We start from the raw sequence: 21,830 nt of genomic DNA on the forward strand, positions 1-21,830 counted from the left end.
CACGCAAGTCATATATCACCTGCTCTGAGCTCACCTTATCTTGACTGTTCTAATACCGCAACAAGAAGCCTCGCTTGCTCACATCAAAGAAATGTTTTGAAAGTCCCTTAAGCTCCCTTTAAAAAGTAGATCTCCTTGCAATATAAGGCTGGGCAATACGACCGTAGTGTGGGAAAAGCAAGCTTGGCTAATGATTTAGGAAACCTGTTTGTGATGTTAATTTCAAAATGATTAAAAACCTTAAGTGTTTGTGGATATGCTTTGGGGGCTTTTTTTATGATGTTTTCTACTTTCACTTTTCATCAGAAAAAATACAAAAAAAGTCAGAGGTAAATTAACTTTATTTTTTTTTTAAAAAAGAAAGGTTTATCACGCAAGGCAACAAAGAGAAGAAATGCAAACTGCTATGAACAGACCACAGGACCCCCGCACCTCCCCACCTCCACACACTGGCAGCAAAGGAGTTCTCATTACAACCAAATCAAAGGAGCAAGAGAACAAGACTCACATTGTTCTGATTGTGTTTACTTACACTAAAAACATTAAAACTGGACAATCTGAATGTACAGTATAAGACAGACAGTTTTGATTTCACATGAATCCAAACACAGAACCTTACACTACCTCTTTTAGTTTTTATTCATGGTTTTTTGTTTTTGTTTTGTTTTTTTTAAAACATTTAGCCGACAGCATAAATGAAACAGGAAGGTTCACAGCTATGCAATACAACTGATTGATCACCTTAAGACAGACTATACATGTCGCAATGGGCACTTCGGGGGAAACGGGTTCACAAAAAATAACGGAGAAGCGAGGTCCCGTCCAGTTTTTTTGTTTTGTTTTTTTTTAATTAGATTTTTTTTTTTTATTGAAGTAACATCAAACCTGCATGTTGAGGTAAGCATGCCACAGGGGAATACAGAGGAAGCGATTCCCTTTAAAAAGGACTCCCTTAACCATATCCCCACTCACTTTGTAATTCGCTTTGACAGTAAATCAATTCTTAAGCCTGGCCCCTTGGACTCCTCCAACCCTAGGTCCTCCTCTCTCAACATTCCTGCACACATGAATCACTCCAACTCCTGGCTTCTAGAAGGCATTTCCTGCCCGGCCCTCTCTCTCTCTCGTTCTCTCTGTCTGACTCCTCTGCTGAAAGCTGGGCAGGAACTGGGCCGAGCTTTGATTTGGACCCAGAGGAGAGACGGAGGGAGGAGAGCTCAGCTTAACACAGAACCCCGGCTCTGGTACTGCTAAGAGAGTAAGAGACATGGAGACTCGGGATGTGTCTGCACACCCAATAAGGGCTACAGTGCTTTATCCTTCAAATTGCAATGTGAGCAGTGGCAATATCACTCCCAGCACAAAAGCCAACCCAATGTACACTTAAATCCTCCTTAGGATTTAAGTGTACATTCTTTCTAAGACAGATGTTTATTATTTCAGGTCTGAGACCATTTAACATGGAACATCATCACAGATTTTCGAGAACAATGCGGTATGTACTGTGAGGACTTACTGACTTACACAATGATGGAGTGGATAGCAGAGAATTCAAATATTTTATCCAAAAAACAACAAAAGAAAAACAACAAAAAAATACACAATGGGAACAAAAGGTGGCTCTTTAAAGCTGTACACCTGCTCAAACTTCCCTCTAGAAATCATTTTGATGCCGAATCCACAGGATATGTACACACAACGTTTTGCCGGCTGAGCAGACTCAAAAAGACCAAAGCAGCTCTTAAAAACAACGGTCTAAATTTTTTTTTTTTTTTTTCATATTTACACAAGTGAAACGTACATATTTTACAGAGATCACTGCACAAAAAAATCACAAATGGAGAGTTTTAAGAGTGTAGGACGAGTGAGGCTGCAGCTGAGTGAAAAGGGGTCATATGTCATGACAAGGAGAGCTGGCCTACTGTGCAATAGCTGCTGTGTGCACGTGCGTGTGTGTGCGTATGTATGTGTGCATGTGTTGTCTGCAGATGTGCATCTTTTTAAAGACTTCTTTATTTGCGAATGTTGCAAGTGTGTGATCTCATCCTCTTCCCCTCTCAGATCATGGCTCTTATCACCAGTCTCCCTTTGACCTGGTGGAGATAGGTGCTCTGCTCTGACTCTAAGCTCTGATTGGTCAGAGCCTCATCCTCACTATCAGCTGGCTCCTCTTTGACCTTGATGACCCCGTAGTGAGTGTCTGGGAGCTCGCTGCTCGAGCCGCTGCTGCTACTGCTGAGCGTGTGCTTCCGGATAACACCTCCAGGGGGCAGCCTGTCCTCCTGCATGCCCTCTACTTCCTCTCTGTGCTGCTCCTCCTGCTCTTCCTCTGATTCCTGCAGGTGTGCGCTGGGCTGACGTAACTGCTCAATGGACTTGGACAACAGCTGCAAAACATATTGCCTTAATATTAACGGTGCTATCCCACAGTCAACGGTCGCCAAAAATCAATCTTCAATGAGAGAAAAGCAAAAATAACTCGAACTTGAGGTTTCTGGCTTTATAACCAGAATTGCAGCTTTTAAAAACAAAGGTATTGTCCTCATAAGTCTATTTATAGTCATAATAATAATAAGACATGCAACAAAAAAAAAAAACCTCAGTCATTATTTGGTAATCAAATAAAGCAAACACTTCACAGTCCCTGTAACTACGTCATTCCCCATTTTAAAACTACAAAAACTAAAATAAAACACACAATGTCTTTCAAGTATTTCATGGTTCTACATCATGTATTGCAACAAAAATATGTTTTTCTTACACTGGATCAAAAAAGAAACACTTTAGAGCTGGAAAGGACCCTGACATGTACATTATTTGGAATAATAGAAAACTAACTTCTGTATTTCTTTTGACAAGCGCAATCAAACACCAATATCTGTTTAATGTAAGGCCAGCTATGAATGAAATGTTTCTGACTGATGCATTTAGGAGGGTTGCGGGTAGATTAGCCATTATTCCTGCCTTTTATGTGCATAAATAAATATTCTGTAGCAGTGACTGGACCATTAAAGGGGATTAGTGTCACTTAGTTGCATTATAATATACAGCCTAACACGTAAAAAGGTCTTGCCAACTGCAAATCATGTTTTATTCTTTAAAAAATAGTTTATATTCTGCACAGTTCTGCTGCAGGGAGAAGAGAAAACATAAGACAACATTCTCCCTGCAGCATCCTCTCTACTGGCATCTGTGAGCACATCATATTACACTCTCAACCTGGATTATTTATTTAGCATAGCACTTCTTCTTCTTTTTCATACTCCCATTACAAATGTTCTTTCACCAATCACAGCTACAATTCTCCATACTTGTGTCTTGGGGCTTTGCTCAATGGCAGCTAACAGTGCCATAATATGATTATTTGACCACAGGGGGGCTCCAGAAACAGACAGGAAAGTGTTTTCCTCTAAATGGCTGGTAACAAATAACATTACAGCCTACAGAATCCGTATATAAATACCCTTTCAGCTACAGGAATTAGCCTCCTTAGCTTGGCACTAGTAATCAGAGTTCATGCCCCTTCCTAAGATCCCTAAGCGCTTCTAAATTTCCATTAGTGCCCCCTACTGTTGCTGGCACTAAAGGATGTTTCAAAGCAGCTGTAGACAAGCCTCTGCTAGGAAATTAATTAGGGCAATGTTTCAGAGATCCCTCTCAATAAACACTGAGGGCTCATCCCTGATTAGAGGCCATTTATAACCTCCACTTAAAGAGGCTTTATTTGCGATCTCATTGGCCTGAGTGATCAGAGCCAAACCTGTTCACGTTTTGCTACACAATATGTCCCTATTCTTCCAAACCTCCCAATAGAATCAGATTCACAGAATACTTAATAAGATGATAATATGATTTTAAAACAAATTTTTGGCTTTCAGGCACATGTTTTGTTACAAAAACTGTTAAAGTTGTGCATCTGTACTGCACCACCAAAATCCAGCTTGTGGAGCTTTGTGCTTTTTATTATTTCAAGGTTTAAGCTGTTCTATGGTTCCCATGGCTCTAGCAGGGCTGAGTGTTGGGACACATCAGTATGAGAGCTCACACAATGCAGCCTTTCACAGTGTCTGCCACCTCGCACACGTCCCTCAGCAGCATAATTAGACTCAGTGTATTGGGAGGTCGCCTCGGCCAGCTCGCAGAAACACAAATATTGCCACAAAGGAACAAAATGCATTCTGGGCACTTTTTTTCTTCATTTGATCTAAGATGAATTGAATTTCACAGAGTTAGCATGTGAACAGCACTGATGCCTTAAGTTATGATAACAAAATTAGTGCAGGGGAAGGATTTCTTCCCCATTTGAAGTCAGGCAAAAGGTCCTGGCCTTGCAGAAATAACACAAGGACTTCAGGGAAGAACAGGCAACGGCCCAGGTCAGTAAACTTGAGCGGCCACGGATGCTTTTACAAAAGGCTAAAAATAGAGGAGCATTTGTGTGCTCAAAATGATTAAATCAGACTCCCTGCAGTAAAACAAGACCCTGTGAGGCCCAAACAGGAATACAAAATGCTGTGAAAAGATATTTGAAAGTCAAAATCCTCCCGTGCGCATTAATATTGATGACTAGCACTGTACCTTATTTATATGGACCTGCTGCTGGTATTGTTTCTGTTTCTCCAGGAAGTGCTGGTGTTGCTGCTGGATGACAAGTTGAGCCAGTGTGTTCTGAGGCAGCGGTGCTGACTGGGTTCTGTTCAAGGGCCGGTGTTTTGGTAGTTTTGGCCGAGTGCTGGAGGGACGATCCTTCATGGCCAGGGGGGACTGAGAGTGTGATGACATGGAGCCTTGGCCTTGTCAAAAGAAAAACAAAATCTCTTATTAAGTTTCTCCCAAATTCATGACATATAAATGACGTAATAAAGTTGTACAATGTGTAAAATAATATACTTGGCACAATCTTACCAGAGGAGAGTATCTTCTGCTGCCTCATTTGCTCCTTCTGGAGGAGGTGTTGGAGGAGAGCCTGGTGGCTGGGGCTCACCTTAGACTCCAGGCCTGTCTGAAGGGGCACAGGGCCCAGCAGGTGCCCAGGCAGCCCGTGCTTGATTTCTGTTGATCTGTCTTTCAACCCCATAGCAGCCTGATAGAAGAGTAAAGATAAAAAGTTGTAAATCTTAGGGAAACAGAAGTGAATCTCTAAAACTGTGAGTTAGTGGCAGGGATAGCTCAGTAGGTAGAGTGGCCGCCGTCATGATCGAAAGGTTGGGGGTTCTAATCCACTGAACGGCTCCCCTGAGGTACCTCTGAGCAAGGTACCGTCCCTACACACTGCTCCCTGGTGCGCCTGCTTATTGGCTGCCCACTGCTTCACTGAGTGAATGGGTCAAATGCAGAGAGAGTAATTTCCCCACGGGGATCAATGAAGTATATGTTATTATTAAGACCATTTCTTTAACACGTCTACTTCAATAATAGCTTTTTTTTATGAATGAAAATTGCTCTTGTTGCATATATGAGTAAAGCTAAGGGTGAAATTGGACCATTGATGGTTAGAAGAAGCTGATGCACAGACCGCTGTGGAATGTGCCAGAGAACTAAAAGATGATATATCACGTGTTGTGCTATCAGGAGCTGCACTTGAGTGGACTTGGACTTTTTTAAAAGCTGTGATAAATGAGGTAACAGGGGAGGATAAGAGCACGCCTGACCCAGAACAATGTTTATCTAAGGTCGATAAAATCATTTGGGGCCGCAGGTCAGTGACCTGTGCACCCAGACAGTCACTGATGGCAGGTTTTACAACCTACAGAGCGAGTTGAAACGTTGACGCTGACTAAATGGCTACACTGGTGTATGCAGAAAGATTTCTTGTACGAGTAAGTGTGCAAAAGTGGTACTCACACTAATTGGCGAGGATGCAGTAGAAAGCCCCAAGGAGATGTTGGGTAAAGAGGGAGATGTGTATAAGCTCAGCATGGGGACAGAGCCCTCTGGTCGGAACAGTCTTGGCTGGGAAGGCCATCTCTACATCAAACATGTGGAATAAAGCAAAAGAGAGAAAGAGACAAAATTTAACAGGAGGTTGTAGATTTAGGAATCCAGCTGAGCACAGTTTCACAAGCCAACATGAGCACAGCCATGACCATAATGACCTATGATAAATAACAGCCCTCCTCACTGCAAACAAAGAGGTATGAGTTTTAATGTTTGGCGTTTAGGAAAATAATGGCACCACTGAAGATGGTATGCTATTATAAAGCAATGCAAACCTCTAAATCTACCGTTTTATCCTCAGCTCCTCAGTCCCTAGCCAGCCCTCTGCCTGTTCCTACTCCCCAGTCCCCACCCTCAAGCTACTCTCTCTGAGAACATCAGCAATGGGGCATACTTCCTGTACCCAGCTGAGCAGTGGACCAGCATGTGGTTTTGGAACAGCCATGTTTATCCTTCCAACCCCTACCAGTACTCAGTGACCTGTATGTGGATATCCGGCCCGTATTTGACCCAAGGGACCTGTTCCCTCTGAAAAAGGATACCTAATGTAACGGTGCACAAACACGCCTTGCTTTTGCAACAGGCATGAGGTCCATGAGCAGCCCCGCAGTCCACCGGTGTCTCGCATGAGAGCCCCGGCTAGGGCCGATACAATAGCAGTCCTGTGTGTTTATGTTGTTAGCATCTGGGTGTCTTTGGCTACCAGTGCCTGGGATATCAATTAAAATCCACAGTTTGACTGTCTCCCTAAGCCCCAACCTTCAGCCCGATGTCAGGGCGTCTCTCCCTTCTCTGTGTCACTGGAGGTCCCAGGGAGAGTAAACAGTGATGGTTAAGCAAAACACAGCTGCTCTGTTAAGATTGTTCAGAGATGTGTCATATCTGCCACACTTTATAATGGCCTGCTTTGTGAACTCAATCTGAGGGGAGCTCTGGTCAGTAACTCAGCCATGAATCTATTGGGAAACGCCTCAGAACAAATCAGTATAGGAATGCAGCCAGGCCGGTGACAGGAACACAACGACAAGCCAACAGCAGCCTTGCAGTCAAACTACAGATTTTCTTACTTTGCAAAGCATAAAACGAATTCTAAAGTACATCTGGAAAGAAAAAAAAATGTTTGATAGAAAAAAGATGTACACTTAGCTGCTTTTACGCTTAGCATTTTAAGACGGGCTAAATTAATTTTCCTACATAGTGCCATCTTTATAAAAGAAAACATGGGCAATCAGCATGTGGGTCGAGCTGTGCCCATTTAATGTCAGTGTAGGGAGCCATTTTCACTGAAGTGTAACAGACGGAGGGACAACTGGCTGTTTTTATAGCTGCAAGCAGAAGGGCAGAGAGCCGTTTAGTGCCCTGACTTTAAATGATTATTTTTTGCTATTCAAATGATATGCCTGCAGAAACGCTTAAGAATTTAGACCCTGCTGCTTTATTTTTTTGGCACAACAGTTGCAGTGCATATGATTTATAAACATACCTCCGTTTTTGTGGTAGTAGGCAGAGAGGAGGGTCCATTTTCAGCCCCCAAGGCACTTGAAGCCCCTATGGGAGAGCTGGGGCCAGAGCCAGGGGCACTGTTAGTGGGCGTAGAATCTACAAAACATCAAGGAGTTAGACGCAGTATGCGTGCTCACACTCTGCACACAACACACATGCACTGAGGCTTAGCAAAACAGCTGTAAGCCTCACGACAGCTTAATGCGTATGGTCACAGCTGCCTGATTACAATGGTATTTTTTTACATCAAAGTGCAATAGCCATCATGTAATTATAATACTACAACATATGCTTGTGTTGCTTTTAGATAATATTTTAAGAAGTGATAATAAGCTATTGAAGATTGTCTGCACACGTAACAGAAAAAAAGGAATTCAACACGTAGTCGGTTATGTTACACACCCATTAGCTCCAAAGCCCTCTTTTTGTAAGGAGTCATGATGTTTCCATCTCTCCTCTTTAGCATGGGGCTGCTTCTCCTCTCCGCCACCTTCTGCTTCAGTCTGGATCGTACCTTTAGGTTGGGCTCGGAGGCTAAAAATAAAAGACATTTTTCAGTAAGTCTGGATCGTATGGAGATAAGTTATGCTATCATGTGAGTGTATTCAAACAGGATGTGTTTATACAGCCTCAGTAAGGGAATGTATCAATGAAAGAATAAATAACAAGACTAACATAAAACAAAAAATAAATATGTCCAAAAAAAAGCATTGTTGTCATGCCCTGACATGTTACAACTTCAGTTTCGTAGAATTTCCAAGCAGGTTTCAGATAAATTAAATGAGTCAGGATTGGGCCCATTTCCACCTCATCTGGACTAAATTAGGTTGAGCAACACACAGGCTCTAAGTGAAATAGTCCGCTACCTGCCGCCCTGGTGACCACAGTCTGATACAGTAGCAACAGTTAAACTAACACAAAAACATGGCAGATGTTTGAGGCTCTCCCCACACTCTCCTCTTCCTAATGCGAACCAGAGATACCCAAATACACAATCAGAGCACATTACCAAAAAGCCTCACTCACACACAGCCTGGCCTCAAGTGATCCAGACTTATTATTAATGCACTTCCCCCTCGGCGCTGACCACCAGTATCCTTCATGACAGACAATGCTTTCAGACTTTCCCATTTTTCTTTATTATGGATTAAATATGTTGATCAAATGTTGACGTTTTGGCTCATTTTATTTTATTTGAACACTTTTTAAGTGGGTCAAATTTACTCAGCAGGAATGGTCTGGTCCAAGACTGCTATTCTAATAATGCTTCAATATAATCACCAAACTTTTGTAAGATACCCGAGATGACTTTTTCTACAAATTTTTGACAAAAATTGGCAACTGAGAATAAATTTTTGCCATGCAAATCAATGCCTATAGATAAACAGACTGGAGGTAAATGTTAAGAATGGGAAGCAAAAAACAAATAGACCCTTTAAATAAGTACTGATGACATGATCATTAAGGTTGTTGGAAGAACTATATCTTTGACGCATTTGACGAAGAAAGAGATAAACAAGGACCAGAGGATGAATCATAGAAAAGAATTCATTTTGAATCATGTAACCATCGCTTATATGGATGCAACACTTTTACGACCACTGAACCGTGACTCTGTTAGTTATGTCTTGCAAAGACTTCCCGTCAACCTTTTAGGAATGAAAAACTGCAGCTACCTTCACACATAAATAAATAAGCAGAATGGATAAGCTGATTTTTTGACTGAAAGCCAGAGCACAAAGCTGTGCTAAAGTTATGTAAACCCTCTGTTACACAATAGCCAACCTGTTTCAATTATTTAGCGGATCAATAATTAAACAGGCCTTCCGAAATGTACAATATACAGATATACTTTACATAGGGAACACTGCGGGGAGGAGGAGAGGGAGAAGCGATGGGGGCAAAGCTAGGAGAGTGGGCCAAATGCTGCTATTTCTGGCTTTTGTCAAAAGCAGCAAAACCCTCTTCCCTAATACGTGGCACAGACCTCTAATCCTGTGGGTGTGAGGTAGAATGAAAGAGAGCGAGGGAGGAAGAAAGGAGGCAGGAGAGATAAATGGAGAGAAAACGCTGTTGGGAGTCTTATGAATTTGCTTCACGCCCTGCTGCCTTGATTGCTTTCTATTTTTACACGCTGCTGCCACCAAGCTACGCATCCCAATTGGTCGCCACGGGAACGCCAGACAGCAGCTTGTGAACAAACACTTTCTCACTGGTCTCTATGGAAAAAAAAAGCCCGGATACGCAGTGCAACAGGAGGTAATGATGGCGGCGGAAAAGCATAAACTCTGAGCACCTGGGTCACTTCTGTTCCGACGTCTCAGTTAATGACAACATTACTGTGCGGTCGTAAATCAATCTCCTTACGTTATCGCCACTTAATCAGAACTTTAGCTCTGCTGTCACTGTGAGCACTTGTACCCATTAGAGATTGGACCTGGACAGATGGCTGAGTGGAAAGCTAAGGTGTGTGTTCTCTACATAAGGAGGCCAGCTACGCATTGTTTTGGGCATCCTTGTTTTAATTAATGCTGAACAGAAAAAAAAATAATAGTGCTCATTATTTCAGAAACATTTTTTTTAGCCAAAGGTGCATTCCTTTTCACCTTAGACGTTCAATCTTTTAGGATCAGCACCTTAATTTCTTTTAATAAATCTTTCAGATACAAAAATCCGATTATATTCTTAGCACACAGGCTCCACACAAACCTCACTTTGTTTTACTTTGGGCTTTTTACAGTTTTACCTTTGCAGGATTATTTTTGAAAATCTTTCCTGCACCTGCTGAATGCACACATTTAGTAACTGGGTCAAGACTAGGGAGGGTGTTGCACTTCTTACTGCTAAGCTGCAACTATTCTTGCCACAGACTATCGCGTGCCCTCGGCCTGTTGCAGTACCAGGAATTGAAACAAAGAGGATATATACCGAGTAAACAAGTTAATCATGTAAAATTCTTTAAACTACTTGAGTGAGTAAAATAGCGACAATGACACTAACACTATTGTTTACTTTTAGGCAAGATTTACCAACTATTATCAGGGCACCTAATAGCAGAGGTCATAATTAGAGACTAATAATCTAACAGGTTTGCACTCGTTCACTGTTACTCATTTACTAAATTTCAGTTAGTTTCAAGGTTTTCCTAAAAAACACAACATTTGTTTAGGGTAAGCACTTGGTTCCCTTTTTTAAGGGTGAGGAATTAAATGCAAAAAGCTTACTTGAATATGAGAAAAGACAGCTACTGATCACCAAGTTATGAGCTTGTGAAATAAACGCTGCACATGCATCGCAAACCTCATCGTTAACCTCAGAGTCAAAGAGTAAAAGAGGATGCTGAGCCGCCCGGCCGACTGAAGCAGCGGGGAGTCTAACGCGGCGCACTCGAGTCTTCTCCACTTTGTTTTGAGAGAGCTATCTTTGCTTAAACAAACAGTCCTGTCGAGGTTCATCCTGCCAGTGCCAGTTCTAAGACGGCAACACCTGCCAATCAGCTATCAGTGACAGCCGGTGGTTCGGGGAACAACACTACCTTTGTGCATCCCCCTCGCGTGCCAAGCTCTCAGAGGGCTTTAATGAAGACAGGCAGGAAGTGGGGGAGGAAGGCCTGAGCAGGAAATGACCACATATAGATCCAGGAATCCAAAGGGTTAGAGGGTTAGAAGTAGATTTATCAGTGCAAGCGACTGAGCCATAAATGGATGCACGAATGTGTCTGAGAAGCGGGGAGAACGAACTGTTATCCTTCCCCCTTTTATTTGTTTAAATGGGCCTTTCTGTACTTGCACTGAAATGCAAACAATGCCATAAACAGTCTCTCTGTTGTGTTAGATAAATGATTTTCCACTTGTTGCACCCCTTACATCGTGTCTTTGTCTAAAGGTACGTCTCAAAAGTATAAATAGATATTTAGAGGAGATATTCCTCCTCCACTTCACAAAACGGTAACGCACATCAGAGATCAAGATGCAATATAAATAAAATTTCACACAGCTTTCATTTACCTTTCTAATATTTGCTCTTGACATGAACTGGCTTTATTTTATAAGGTATAATTCTTCTTCCTGATCTCCAAATTGTGTACACGCACAACACGACAGGCCTGTAGTTAAATAACTCAACAAGTAGAACTGTTTTCCAGTGTAATTAAAAGAGACACAGAAGGGAAAAGAAGACAATATAATTTGATAACCTCATTGCCAAATTATGAAGCTTTTAACCTGGCAAGCTTTTATGCTTTTGCAAACCAAGAGCTGCAGGAACTCCTCAAACTTTAAACCAACAAACCTGAGCTGCTTTTTAGTGACAACCTGTGTTTTTTTAAAATAGTTTTTAAAGCCCGTAAGTCAGGAGAAATTATTCTGCCATAATTCTTTCATTTACCGCTAATCAGCTTCAGAGAGGCCTTTGAACTGGGTTTATTATTATAACATAGGGAAAAATGTGGGCCTTGTTAAGCTAATATTGGCAAGCTAATATTAGCACAAAAAAACAGCAGATCTATGCTTGTGAAAGAAAAACATGTGAAAATTGCAGTGCCCGTGTCTGTCTATCATGTTTTAAAATGATCCAAAAAAAGAATCAAGAAGACAAAAAAAGAAAAAAACAAGTTAACTTTCGCATGTTTTGCGTTGAGCCCTGGAGGAAACACGGGGGTGGGCGCAATGAGCCTAATCTTTAGAAAGTAATAAAATGACTAGCAGAAGAAAGCACACTGAAATAGTTAAATTAGATGGCTGTATATTTATGTATGTACAGTATTCATATGTATTTGCATTTTTATTTCAGTGGTGTCTGCATTTGCAAATTAGCAAACCTGTCTTCCTCAAGGGGAAGTCGTCCTTGCTCTCTACGGGCGACGGCAGAGTATACTGGCAAGTGGGCGATGTGCCGCCCAGAGGTGGAGAGCTTTGGTCCAGTGATGTGTGGTGAGAGGACCTGTTAATACAAGAATAAATCAAATAGCTGTAATATATGTTTCTGTGTGACCCAAACATGGCATTTTATCGGGCTCTAAATCAGTGGAAAGCACTTACGTATACCAGAGTTTTGGGTGCTGAATGAAAGAATGATTAGCTCCATTGCTAGCAGAGTCTTTAGCTGATTTGCTCAACAGAAACTCTTGGAGTTTCTGCTTCACTTCCGTACTAGCCACTGCACCTGTGAGACCAACACACGGAACGGAGGGGATTGGGGTTAACCTAGGGCTATGATTAACAACATATAATTCCATGCTTGTTGCTTTCAGATATCTGTTTCTATATCACATTCACATAAAACTGAGATTCAGATCTGCCCTCTTCTCTATAATCCTTTTAGAATATATTTACTAGACTCTCCAACAAAATTATGTAGGAAGATCTCCCCCTAGTGGTCTAAGAGCACTATATTAGTCCTGCTAGAGTGATCCTGCACAGAGATGTTCTTTCAAATCAGGTGGTTACAGTTGCAGGGTACAGTTTCAACTTTGCCCTGACAAAGTCATAAATCTCATCTATTATTAGGTATAAGGTAAAAACAGAAATGAAATACTATATCCGGCTCGATTTTCATTGTGCTGTTCAAAGACATTTTCCCCTAAACACTAAACTTAAATGTCACCTGCCAACTTTATGTCATTCGCTGGTTAAGTATCGCTGCCATCATTGCTTTATTGTTTTATTGTTTCGTTTTATCTGATGTTTAAAGCACATTTGAGCTGCGTGGTTTACCTTGTTGCCAGACGTCATCCAACAGTTTGAGCAAATACTGAGAAAAGCAATAGCCAGAGGGCAATTTCTCCTCTAGTCACGCTCACCTGTGCAGTCTGAAAATTATACTTTCCATGATTTTGTATTTATTTATCTTTTGTATCGCATCTAATATGACTGAGAACTGATTATCACCAACCTAAGCACAGAAATATCCAAAGCATCTGCCTGACTAAGATTAAGAGGTAAAATGTGTTTATATTAACTTATCTTTATTGTTTTGTATAGTACATCTATTAGTTATAACAGCAGATATTGGAAAAGATTTTGTGAAAGTGTTTATTACAATAAATATTTAGGTTCATGATGCCTACAAAGGTGATGCTTTCCACATTTATAAAAGTTTTATAATAGTGGTGACAGAAGAGGTTCTTGGTCCAAAGGGAATATTTTAACGAGTGTAACATCAAGCTTTACTGTAGTGAAGCTTTCCTATCCAGCTGTTGTATGCATATTGTTCTTCAGCCGTTCAGCTAATGTGATGTGTTAAAAAAAGGATTGATGGGTTAAAACATGTGGCCCCATGCTTGCTTTCATCTGTGTCCTTTAAAAAATATATTAAAAAACTATTGGTAGCGGTGACGGTGTCGAGCTCTTACTCTCTCTGGAGCGTTCCTTGCCCCTGAGGCTCAGGCTGGAAATGTGGTGTTCTCGTCGATGCTTCTCCTGCTCCTTCTCCTGCTGGCTCTGCTGCTGCTGCTGCTGCTCCAAACGGCGCTCCTTCTCTGCAAGTTCCTGCTGTTGTTTCATGGCCTGGAGCTCCTGCTGAAGCTGGGAAGCATGTAGGCATCACATCAGCATGAACACAGCACTTTTTTTAAATAAATCACAGTGGCTTTGGCTAAATTTTGCACTTTCTATTTTGCAGTGATGGCTAACTTTGTGTTTGACGGTAAAAAACTAAAGTCATGCTGAGCTAATGTATTGCTCAACACTTTGCCCTGCTGCGCTGAGTTGTTTCCCCTTTTTTGCACTTTTTTTGATGTTTTCCTTAGTTATACAGTTTTCTAGTGATCTGCTATATGTCATGCTGTTTTGTGTTGTTTTGTGTTGTGTTGTGTTGTGCTGTGCTGTGCTGTGTCTCCGTACAACTGTTCTAACCTTGAGGTGCTCCTGGAGCTGAGCCTGGTGCTGACGGGTCAACTTTTCATGCTGCTTCTGGAACTCGCTGATTAGCAGCTGCTTCTGGATTTGCTGCTGTTTCTGAATGAGGAGCAGCTCCTGCTGCAGCTGCCTCTCCCACAGTCCTGGGTCCGAGCCTGGCCCCAGCATCCTCAGATCTGTGCGGAGGTCCAAAGGAGACAAGGGCTCCACAGCCAATGGCACGTCTGGTTTAATATCCACTGTGGCACAGAAACGGCAGAGCAAAAAGAGATTTGTCAGTCCTAATTGTACCCTCAACAACTCAAGTCGGAATCAGAGGAGGCTTTGTGCAATCTATAAGGAATCTTAAAAGTTACAGATGACAGAAGCAAAGTGAAGACTAAAGAGGAGAGAAAGACAAGGTTCGGAAAGGAAAAGCAAATTCTATCCCATGATCCTCAGAAACCTGCAATTATAATAGTTTCTATAAACAAACACGGGATCACATCCGTCAGCGCAGAGTCTACTGGGAGTAGCTGCATATGGACATTTGGAACAAAATATTTAAGTAGTTATGTAGAGTATTTATATAAGCCCTGTCTTCCCAGTTGATAAATAAATAAAGGGATTCTGTCAGGCAGATATCCCTTTTTAACATAAATAATTTAAGGTGAAGTAGATTGGGAATCTGTAAGTTTGCAGATCCATGCTTCTGTGATCTCTCTTTTTCTGTTCTCGAGTGCAGATGCTGCAATGTGCGCATTGGTAAGAGCTGCCTCTATTATAAGTAATTGCCAGATACAAAGTGAGAGGGCATCCCTTTGGTCTCCAAGCTCTATATATAGCCTGTTCCACAGAGAAAATCGATTGCTGGTTAAGAACATAGGAGACAGGGCTACTTCATCTCTCTTCTCCATAGAGGATGTTTAGTGATTGTACAATATTTTCCTTATTGCTTTGCCTTTGCTTTAATCCACACTACTCTATCCAGTTTAAGTAACATTTTTTTTCTGAAGAATCACATCTCTGAACCAGCTTTAGGTATTATAAAAGGTATTCGTGTGTACATTTGGCCAGTGAATAAAATAAAAATGTCCAATCGCTAGAAAAGTAGACATGTTAGTCATGCTGATCATGGTGTGACATTCAAGGGAAGATACGCATTGTCCAGACTGTATAATGCCGCTTCCATTTTTAAACCAGAGAAATATTCAAAGCTACTTAAAATTCCAGTGGAGCTGGAGGGGAGAGTTATTGAGTGCATTCATTGCCTTAATCTTCTCGAGGGTCACATCTGAGAGAACAAATACCACACCACCTGTTCTTTGAAAGCTGAGCGAAAACTGACACTTCATATAATAATAATCTTTCGTTGGGTTCTGTTACGCAATAATACTTTTTACACTAAAATGCCACAAAAAAAAGGTTTAAACCTGCTAAAAAAAAGAGCCAGTAGCCAACAGTTAGGAAGCAGAAACCCCCACCCTCCACCCCCACCCCGTTCACTGATGCTGTGAAGCTCACTGGCGTCCATTTGTTTTGCCGTGTAGCCTGTTTTTCATTGCCACCATTCCATGTGTATGCGGCGGTGATGATTATAAATAGAAACATAAAAGCAAGTGGCGCAATCCTGGTCTGTGACAAACCCCACACCCTAGTATCCACCACCGTAACTCGCCGCTGCCATGGCAACGCTGGCGACGTAATTATGTCTCCCCATTCTGCAGTGATCGAGTCTCACTGCATGTCATCTTCTGCCTACATTGGCAATGTGACATGTTGACTATTATATCAGCTTTTTGCCTCTTATATAAGAAAGGAGTCCCCACTAGAGAGAGAGAGAGCGAGAGACAGAGAGAAAGCATTACAAAACCCACCAACACAAACACTCTCACACACACAAATACACACACGCATATTTGGGAGAGAATCGTTGGTTAGGTGATAAGTTGTCTTAAAACATTTTCAAAAAAGTGAAGGCAGCTTGAGGGGACTCCCGTGCTGTATATTTCCTCTCTGTGTTCTAAAAACAGCTCCAATCAAAAGACAGAAGAGGGCAACAGCTCGGCAGGCGCGGAGAACAGGCACCTGTAGAACAAACCCTTCCCGTCTGACAGGGAATATTAATCATGGCTTGCAAGCACTTTACAAAGGACTCTTTTGTAGCGGACGCTGTTCCAGGAGCAGCCGTGACCCTGTGAACCGTCGAAGGGTTCGGAGAGTCAGACAACATTAGTGCTACTTTTTCATAATGGACCTAAATATAGCAACAAAAAACACCTGCTGCCTGAGAGAATTCACTACTGTGATACCTAATTAATCTCATATTTCATTCCGTACTCTTACTGCGACTGGCATTAAGGACCTCCACTTTGATCTGCACGTCAAGCTGAGCCTCCATCACAAAATCTCATACAGTGGTTTAACATGATGGGAAGGGGGAGGGAGGGAGGAAGAAAGGAGAGAGGAGGAGGACCATGAAAGCTTAAGCCACCTTTGATAACCAGGACTGTATGCGATGGCCCTTGAGGAAACCTTAACAGCCTCATGTGCCTGTTCTATTCTTGTCTGGTTTCTGTTGGCAAGAATAAAGCTGAATGGAAAGACAATGTTAAAGGAAAAAAGTAAAGCCCTAAAGCAAGGGTGGCACCGTTCCAACCACACTGAAGCATCTACCTTTTTAAAGTACAATTTGCAACTAACAATTCTCATCATCAATATTATCGTCCGTGAACAGTCCTGGATATCATCTCCGCTATTGTAAATTTACAGTTATATAGATGCATTTAAATAAAATGCACCTCGAAACTACCCAAACCGAAATGTGCTGTTTCTGTATCAAAAAAATACGGAACCACCAGTAACTAGGTCTAAATATAAGTGCTTTTCTGAGCAGGGTCTTAATATAGACAATGTGCGAGAGGCTGTCACAGTTGTGAGGCCGCCTGCTCAATTTAACATGGGCAAAAATAAAAGAGCAGTGTCACATTTATGTAACTTTCAGGTCCTTTTTCTAAATGATCACTCACAAGGAAGAGCCTTCCACTTCTGGTTCAGTGGTCTGACTGGAGATCATGGATAATTTTGATGAGTCTTGATTGGTACAAAGCGCACAGAAGTGTCTCTAGGCGGTGGTAAACATGAGATTTATGAATGACAGGTCCCAAATTTGTTTTTAGCACAAGGGAGCAACAAGCACCCTGCCCCGTGCCCAAATTCCTCCCTGTGGAGGGCCTGCCAAGGGGGGATTGGGTGACTCATGGCCTGTGACCACACTCCCAGTGCAGCGTCGCACCGCCAGTGTCCCCAAAGTGTTTATTTCTATAACCGATCTGCCTCTCATTAGCCTTGGTGGCGGTTAGGGTGACAATCACGGCCTTAATTTGAGATGTTGGATGGTTATCTTTTTTTGCCTCAGGCCACATTAGCAGACTTCCCATCGTAGAGAGACACATCACCAGTGACACTACTATTACACATGAGGATACCAAAAGACATATGAAGATGCACACTGCAAAATATTAACACAATAAATCAATAACGCAGGCTTTGTTTGACTTCCAGGCTAAAATAATGCTTTAGCATTTTTTGAGAGCTTCTAAACTGACTATTAAAATGAGGATGGAGTTATTAATATGGTAAACGGTGTCTTCTGACTATAAATACTGCAGGTATTCTTAACCAGCTGTTTGCACCTGGGGGTATATTCTGGTGCCACTGTGTGAGACTGAAGAAAAAAGGCACATAAAGCTTCTGTTCACTCACTTCTGTTCAAAAATGTCTGTTGGTAAACCAGTTAACAAGTATTAACATAAATGCTTATTTAGGGCTTATCTGGGGCTTAGTCTAGTTTCAGAGATGTGTTTAAATAACAATAGCACTCGTGCAACATGTACTATGGAGTCTATTCAGAACACATCCAGTTATTTCATTACAATTCTGTAATGAAATAACCAAGTGCTAATATTCTGTAAATATTAGCACTTTGATTCTAAAAGTTAAGATCAATAAATTAGCGTAAAAAAATTTCAGCAAACAAAAAGTATGAAATTCATATAAATGCAGCATTAGAGGTTGTTGCTGTTATGTAACTCGACTTCCACCAGTTTTCCCAATAACTGCTTTTTTTGTTTGATGAAATTAAAACCCGTACAAGGCCAAAAACATCACTACAAGTGCAGCTGTAGTTGTGTTTTTCCACTGAACCACAGGAGTGTGCACAACAAGAAGGATACCATCTTCACTTTGCTGATACTGCTCCTAGACCGTTATGTATAATTTGCATTTTATTAGTTATTTGCCCATTTGAGCATCAAAATAACGAAACACTATGAACTGCACTTTCACCGCGCATGTTGTGAACGTTTCGTGTGAAACAGAGAGGGTTGCTGATCTAAATTCCCTGTCTGACAGTATAAATAGAACCAGATACAGAAGATGTTTGAGGGCAAAAATAAGCTGATGCTTGGGACTGCAATGTGGTGCTGGATCTCTCATTAAGTGCCTTGTTATTTTGAGCAGCTGGCATGTCTAAACCAGGAAACAGGTCTTTATTTTTAAGACTCAGGCTCGTCCTTGCAGCTGAGCCAGAGCTGCGGTCTGCAGGCTATCTACTAACAAAGAGAACTGAGCTGAGCCACCACAGGCCTCTCACTGAGAGGAGCCAGGAGTCCAGTTGTCTCCCGTCCTACCGTCATAGCTAATCGTCTTATAAAACAACATATATATGAAACTGTTATCCAGGCACAATGTAGAAAGCCCAGCAAAGGACAAGTAACAACTGGGAAGTCCTTCTGTAACACGGCCAGCTGATCCTAGAGTCACTTAAATTCCAAATAAATCAATCAGCAAGAGTCAATTACCTTAGCTCGCTGCACAACCACAAACCCTCTAACCATCCATTAGCATAAACAACATGAATATCGAGATAAACAGTGAGAAATATGCATCTTGTATTTCTAATTTTTGATGATCAAACTGTTATAACACTTCTACAACATTTCAGAAGCAGAATCAGCTCATTCTCATAATGAGTCATTTTCATGCAGTGAAACAAAATAAAATTCTTTGTATTATTTTGAACCATCTCTTTTTCAGTAAGCACTTCAAACACAGATGAATAGATCAAGGATATGGACAAGGGGACTTGAAATGTAGGCCACTGTTATTGTCTGAAAGGTCCCCATTAATATTTTACATGCAGGGAAAACTAATTACTTTTTTTCCCTGTTTGTCAAGAGCCCATCTGAAGACTGTTTTAATCACAACTTTGATGGTGCTGTCACTGTGCAAAACAAAAATGCAACGGAGCCCTCCTTCTTTGCCGATCCGCTTGAAACGGCAGACAAGTACAGTATCATATAAAAGGTCAAGCAGTTTTCTTTAGAAAACAGTTCACAACAAACCTATTCAGTCAGTGCAAGGACCGCGTCATCAACAAGAATCCGCACAGATAGAGTGTCATGAAAATATAACAGCCAATGATTGAGCTCTCCCCGTGTCTAAAGGCACTGTACCTGCTATGTCTACAACTCTTTCACAACACGCAGTAAACTCACGGAAAGACACCTCTGAGCAGCTTCCTTAGACAAATAATGTTACTCACTGTGGACTGATTTGCTGTAAAGTGGAAAGAAAAAATTAAACAGACAAATGACAGAATCCTCTATAAATATCTGTTCCAAACCATAGTTATATCAGGACCTTGCTGAGATGGAATGATAACGCACAGACGCCTAATCTTAGCAGGCTAATGCCATAAGCTGAAAATAACTCACCTAAGAATAGCTGACCCACAGAATAAGCAAGGAGCCCGATTTCAGGCGCTCTGTATAGCTGTTGTTTGGCTCGTAAGCCGCTAAAGTCAAAGGAAGAAAGCTCTGCTCCTGTAGCCTGATAGTCAAATAACCTGCTCTATTGACAGACGTGGAATGTGTCATCTCTGTGTCATCCCCGGGACTTATTTTTAAATCTTTTCACGTTTACCCCACTGCCTCTTCGTGTTTTCAGTTTGCTTGCCTGAATCTTTTTGGTATTTTTAAAATGTACATTTCACTCTGGGTTTTTGGTGGTGTTTTTTTTTTTTTTCTGTTGGATATGCTTAAAAAAATCTTACTGTACATGAAACTAAAATTATTCAACATCCTGTTCCTCACATTGTGGGCTTATTTCAGAAGTAGTAACAACTTAGTGGTCATAGCACATTAAATTAAGCAATGGTATGACTTTGCCATTACTCATGCTTCCCAGCGATCCAAACAAGAATGGAGTTTTTTTAACTCTAAACTAATTTCTCCAAACATGTTTTGAATTTTATCAATAGCCGCTTTGAGGGAAAAAAAAACAAAAACCCAATGCAAATACGGTGTGACTCATCTTTCGACAATACAGAGAATAGAGCTTACTCATACTGATGTCATGTACTCAATTCAATTCTCAGGTCAGAAATAGAAACAGTCGAGAGAGAAACCTTTCACATGTCCCCTCAGTATTTCTATCACAGTTCTTCCTGTTCCCTGAAAAGTGCATGCTGACATGGAAGCTTGAAAAACACAGCATCCCTGTCATGTTCACACTGACTCGTTTCAGACAAGCAGAGCATGGGAACAGCGTTAACACACATTCTCTCATTTTAGCAGAGCACTTTTTAACTCAAAGCGTCCTCTGCGTCTAAATAGAGAAGCACAATATTTAAAGCGGCGCATGTTATCGCAAGCTTAAATACCTCGATTCAGGAAGAAGTGCCTGGTCGTACCACGCTGCTGTGCTGAGAAGCTTTGAGTTCTCTTTTCGCACAGAAAGAGAGAGATCGGGCGAGCGCAAAGAGTTGAGAGTACGGGAGAGTGAGAGAGAAGGACAGAGCGAATGTGTGCACGAGAGGCACAGTGGATGTAAGACAGCAGGGAAGTAGGAAGAGATTTAAAGACAGAGGGGAGACAGAGATTGGGATGCAAAGAAGGTGGAAAAAAAAGGATAAGGCATTCCTCAAGGGGAGTGGAAACACCAGGCTGTGTGATCACCTGAGTTGTTCACGTTGTGCATCTTGCTCGGGTTGGGGAACTGCTGGTGTCCAACGCGCCCTTCTGTTATGGAGAAACTTGACTCGCCCTCGTAAATCGTCTGCAGCATACTCCACTCAGCACTCAAGTCTCATTGCAAGCCTTGTGTTTCCTGACACCAAGAGCCAACCCTCAGCCACTCCAGGGGAGAGACCACGACAACAGGCAACTCTCTCCCTTCCTCTGTCTCCTCCTCTGAGAAACTACTCTCACTGAAGCGCAATAACACAAGCAGCATACACTCTCTCTGCAGGGCTGGTACTCTCCCGGGTGCCCTGCTTTAGTCTGTTCCAAACACTAACACAGTGTTTGGAGAAGAATCCAGCTTCTTTTCCTATTTGCCTCTCTCTCTCTCTCTCTCTCTCTCTCACTCTCTGTGATTTTTTTCTTCCTCTCTCTTCAGCAAAGTGTCTGATCAGAGACTGAGAAAAAATGTAAAGCTGAGTTGCTAGGAAAGCCGTGTAGTGTGTACTGAGCACCGCGCAGAGGCAGTAAT

The 21,830-nt window shown here is 41.7% G+C and overlaps 1 protein-coding gene across 2 annotated transcripts; it reads right to left on the reverse strand.

Annotated features, from left to right (window-relative positions):
- Positions 1 to 323: 323 nt before the first annotated feature.
- Positions 324 to 21,830, reverse strand: hdac9b (histone deacetylase 9b). 2 transcript variants are annotated; one of them, XM_004541507.5, is made up of 11 exons: positions 21,296 to 21,830; positions 14,295 to 14,536; positions 13,793 to 13,964; positions 12,480 to 12,603; positions 12,260 to 12,381; positions 7,843 to 7,974; positions 7,421 to 7,536; positions 5,845 to 5,967; positions 4,906 to 5,083; positions 4,579 to 4,793; positions 324 to 2,387 (listed from the first exon to the last, which is right to left on the reverse strand). In XM_004541507.5, exons 1-11 carry the CDS (start codon positions 21,402 to 21,404, stop codon positions 2,058 to 2,060), a joined length of 1,863 nt encoding a protein of 620 aa, XP_004541564.1. In that variant the 5' UTR covers positions 21,405 to 21,830; the 3' UTR covers positions 324 to 2,057. The 2 variants fall into 2 exon arrangements, with proteins under 2 accessions (XP_004541564.1, XP_076746058.1); XM_076889943.1 differs by having other exon boundaries at positions 12,480 to 12,610; positions 13,791 to 13,964.

This window comes from Maylandia zebra, linkage group LG11 (assembly GCF_041146795.1).
Source record: "Maylandia zebra isolate NMK-2024a linkage group LG11, Mzebra_GT3a, whole genome shotgun sequence".
Classification (NCBI taxonomy): Eukaryota; Metazoa; Chordata; class Actinopteri; order Cichliformes; family Cichlidae; genus Maylandia; species Maylandia zebra.

Excerpts from the sequence above, each read along its gene's own strand:
- hdac9b (XM_076889943.1), bottom strand. The coding sequence starts at position 21,404 with ATGCTGCAGACGATTTACGAGGGCGAGTCAAGTTTCTCCATAACAGAA. Across the intron at positions 7,537-7,842 it reads GAGGGCTTTGGAGCTAATGG|ATTCTACGCCCACTAACAGT; the intron begins GTGTGTAACATA and ends GATGTTTTGTAG. Across the intron at positions 5,084-5,844 it reads CTGCATCCTCGCCAATTAGT|GCTGCTATGGGGTTGAAAGA; the intron begins GTGAGTACCACT and ends CTCTTCTATCAG.